The 3,513-nt window shown below is 37.0% G+C and overlaps 1 protein-coding gene across 1 annotated transcript; it reads right to left on the reverse strand.

Annotated features, from left to right (window-relative positions):
• Positions 1–3,437, reverse strand: LOC113019932 (uncharacterized). Its single transcript, XM_080301021.1, has 3 exons — positions 2,397–3,437; positions 2,087–2,242; positions 1–1,823 (listed from the first exon to the last, which is right to left on the reverse strand). Exons 1-3 carry the CDS (start codon positions 3,426–3,428, stop codon positions 1,689–1,691), a joined length of 1,323 nt encoding a protein of 440 aa, XP_080157147.1. The 5' UTR covers positions 3,429–3,437; the 3' UTR covers positions 1–1,688.
• Positions 3,438–3,513: the final 76 nt, after the last annotated feature.

The raw sequence follows: 3,513 nt of genomic DNA on the forward strand, positions 1-3,513 counted from the left end.
GTTTACATGAAAGGGGTACACTGAAAAAAAAAGTTCTTTCAATTTACTTGATTTTATTGTGTACATCGGTCCCACATAATATGAATAAGTATGACTGACTTAATTTTCCACTTTCCAACAAGTAATAATTACTTGTAAAGCCAAAGTATTTCATTCACATTAGATTACTTAAAAAAAAATCATGTTCAATGTACATACTGTTTGTCTGTTACCAAAATATCAATGTATTACGTAATGTTGATATATTTTAAAGTTTAACACCAACGTATTTTTGATTGTCAGTGGTACTTAATGAAATTGTGTAACATAAAGGCATTATAATTATGTTCCTGCAACACAAATTATGGCTTTAAATCCTACTTAATTATTTTAAGTCAACTTCATAAAAATTCAGTCCTTGGTTTCTTGCCTATGTACAATATAATAATGTAAATATAAACTAAATGTTATTGACAAAAAAGGCAAAAAAAAAATGGGAGTGCTGAAAAGTTCACCTTTATTTTAACAGCAGTGAAAACAGCAAGCATATAAACTTGTTACACAGTTTTAGCGATTGCCTGCAGATATAACTGAAAGAAAGATTTAAAACATTTGTAAATATTTCCCCTCAAAACTGACCTTAGCAGCAATACAAGAAAGCTACAAATAAGTGCTTATTAATGATCCTGTCATCTTACACATATTTGTATTTAATTTCACAATTAAAAGTTTGAAACTAAATTAAGCCTACTTGGAAAAAGAATCAAAAAGCATCCATGAACAAACAGGCTTACACAAATATAACTTTTTTTTGCATTTAACATTTCTACAACTCCTGTTACCTGGAGTTTAAGAGACAGAAACCAGCAAGCTGCTTTGAATGATCAAGTCTGTACATATATAGAACAACTTCAGCTTAAATTGGTCTTCCAAAACTCAAAGAGGCAGCAAGCTGCTATTAAGGATAAGATATATCTTCATACATGTCACATTTTGTATTTAGCTGTACAGAATTTTTTTACTAAATTGAAGCTTAAATGACACTGTCACATAATACCAAACACCTAAAGGAATCTTCCTTTTGAACATATAAGCAGGATGTAAAGGTTGACCCAGAGCACATTGCTAAAAAACCTCTGTAAACATTTCTCGCAATACAATACCACCAAAAGGAAGAAAAGAAAAAAAGTGTCACCTCGAAGTGCAGTCACATGAGAAAAAACAACAACAACAACAACAAAAAAACCCCAAACAAACAGTATCAGCAGTATAACATTGCAGTTTTTCTTTTGTGTTCAGTAAAGAATTGCTGAAGTGCAGTCTTTGACCCTTCAGTGAAACAGACGGTTTTTGAGAGCAAGAACTTTGTTGGAGAGTTTAGTTCCATGAAAACCTTCTGGAAAACCTCAAAGGTGTAGCGGAGGTCAGCAGGGTAGGCAAGGTTTAGTGCATACATGAGTCCAAATAGCATTACCACAGCAAATGCTACATTATCCAAATTCTTCACCACTCTGATGCCTTCAAGGACAACTCCAATGTCTTCTTGTTCATCTGCTGAAGCTTGTTCTTTAAGATAAATTCCAACAGTGGTGTCTTCAATGGCCTCATTGATGGCGTCTTCATCCATGTCCTGTAAAAAATACATAAATAAAATAAAAGTCATGTTACTCAATCCATGGCAAGTGAGCAATATGATGTACTGGTGAAAGTCACCCCCCCAAAAAATAAAATAAAATACCCCAAGTACTTACCACATACTCCCGGATAAGGTTGTCAGGATCTTCACCCATGTAGATACACACTCCCTTAATGACACACTCACGTCCAGCATCAACATCTTCACACTGAAATGAAATTTGTGTGATTAGTATCTTCAGTTAGCCCTTCTCATTGATTTTAGGTTTTAGTACTGTACTTTACACGAATGCTTTCAAAGTAAAGGCACACATACTAATAAAGTTGACTAAGTAGATTAAAACAAAAACAAGCAGATGTAAAAGTAGTACAAGATGACAGCATTTATCATTGGAAAAACATTTACAATTTTTAACCAATTAAAAGTTTTGTCCAAAAGGGGTCATAGTTGTGTTAAGGCTTTATCACTTACATTATCCATTTGTGCCACAACTTTTTTCAGTCTTTGTCCAAGCTGTCCTCCTCTTCTTTTGAACAGCTTCACCAGGTTGTCTAAGTGGAGATCCATCTGAGACAGGAACTTTGATTGAAGGGGGATTGTGGTAATTCTTTTAAACTCAGCATTGATCTGAAAACATCAGCACAAAAGAGTGAGCTTCAAATGTTTAACACCAGGAAGAAGGCCACAATCACCAATGCTGAAGAAATTGGCTGTTAAATGTGCCTAAAGTATTTTAGCTTAACACCTCTTCCAAGAACTCCCGGTGTGAGTCAAACTTTACCTCATGGACATCAAATAGAGCAGGCCATCTTGCCATGAAAGCCTCTACCATTGGTGCATCACGAACAACTTCATGTCTTCTGTAGGCAAAAGTCTTTTCCATCTTGAATTTCACCAACTCTCTGTTGTTCTTCTTCTTTATGTCCAAGAGTAAAGTTTTCCGCATTGCCTCCAGGCTCTCCTCAGTTTCTTCTGGTGGGTATGTTGGGCAAAAGTTAACTTCTGCCCTCTTTGCTTTTTTGACACCAAAGGCTGCACTGCATCTTCCAACAGGTTTGTTCTTTAGAGAGTTTACAGTCACCTCTGGGCAGCCCAGTTTTCGTAGCTGGGTGCGATAGTTTGAGAGTTTATATTTTAAACTGGTCTTCCATCCTCCAAATCCAGTGTTGGAGCCTGTCTCAGTTAGACAGGGATGCTTCTTGATCAGACTCTGAGCTACTTGATCCATTTCTTTATCACTGACATACACTTTATACTTCACAATTTCCTGCACCAAACCTTCAAGGATGGCTGACTTCAACTTGGGATCTGGAATAAGTGCAGTTCCATTCTGATTGTACGCAATTTTTGCCTGCTGAAGTTGTAATTCAGCATCATACGAAAACTTGGGCACATAAAAGACAGCAGGCCAAGAAGATCGTGAGCTTGTTGACTCACTTGATGACAACACATCCGTGTCCACAGATCCACCAGACAGGTACGAAGAATCATTAACAGAGGAACAGCTGAGGGCTTCGGAGTCCTGGACAGGATCAAGAATGATATAATCCTCATGCTGCATAGTGGTGGGTCTTGACATGTCAATAACTTTAAGAGTCCCTCTGTCTGCCACTTCTGAAACTGAGGTAAGATTAAGGAACTCATTCCCAAACAAGGAATCCATAAACTGAAGTCTGAAATCGCCCTGAAGACCACACTGTCTCTTGACTTCAACAATGAGATCCTCAATTGATTCAGGTGGTCCATTGGAGAGAATGAGCCTTTGACAGGTTCCATCAGTCAAGATGATCTTTAGGATCACAGGGGTCCCCATTTCAAGCAGCTATTCTGTAGACGAAAAAAAACAACAACAATACATCAGACACCCAGAAAGAATAACTTCAGTTTAGTCTTCATAC

The sequence above is a fragment of the Astatotilapia calliptera genome, chromosome 4 (assembly GCF_964374335.1).
Source record: "Astatotilapia calliptera chromosome 4, fAstCal68.1, whole genome shotgun sequence".
NCBI lineage: Eukaryota > Metazoa > Chordata > Actinopteri > Cichliformes > Cichlidae > Astatotilapia > Astatotilapia calliptera.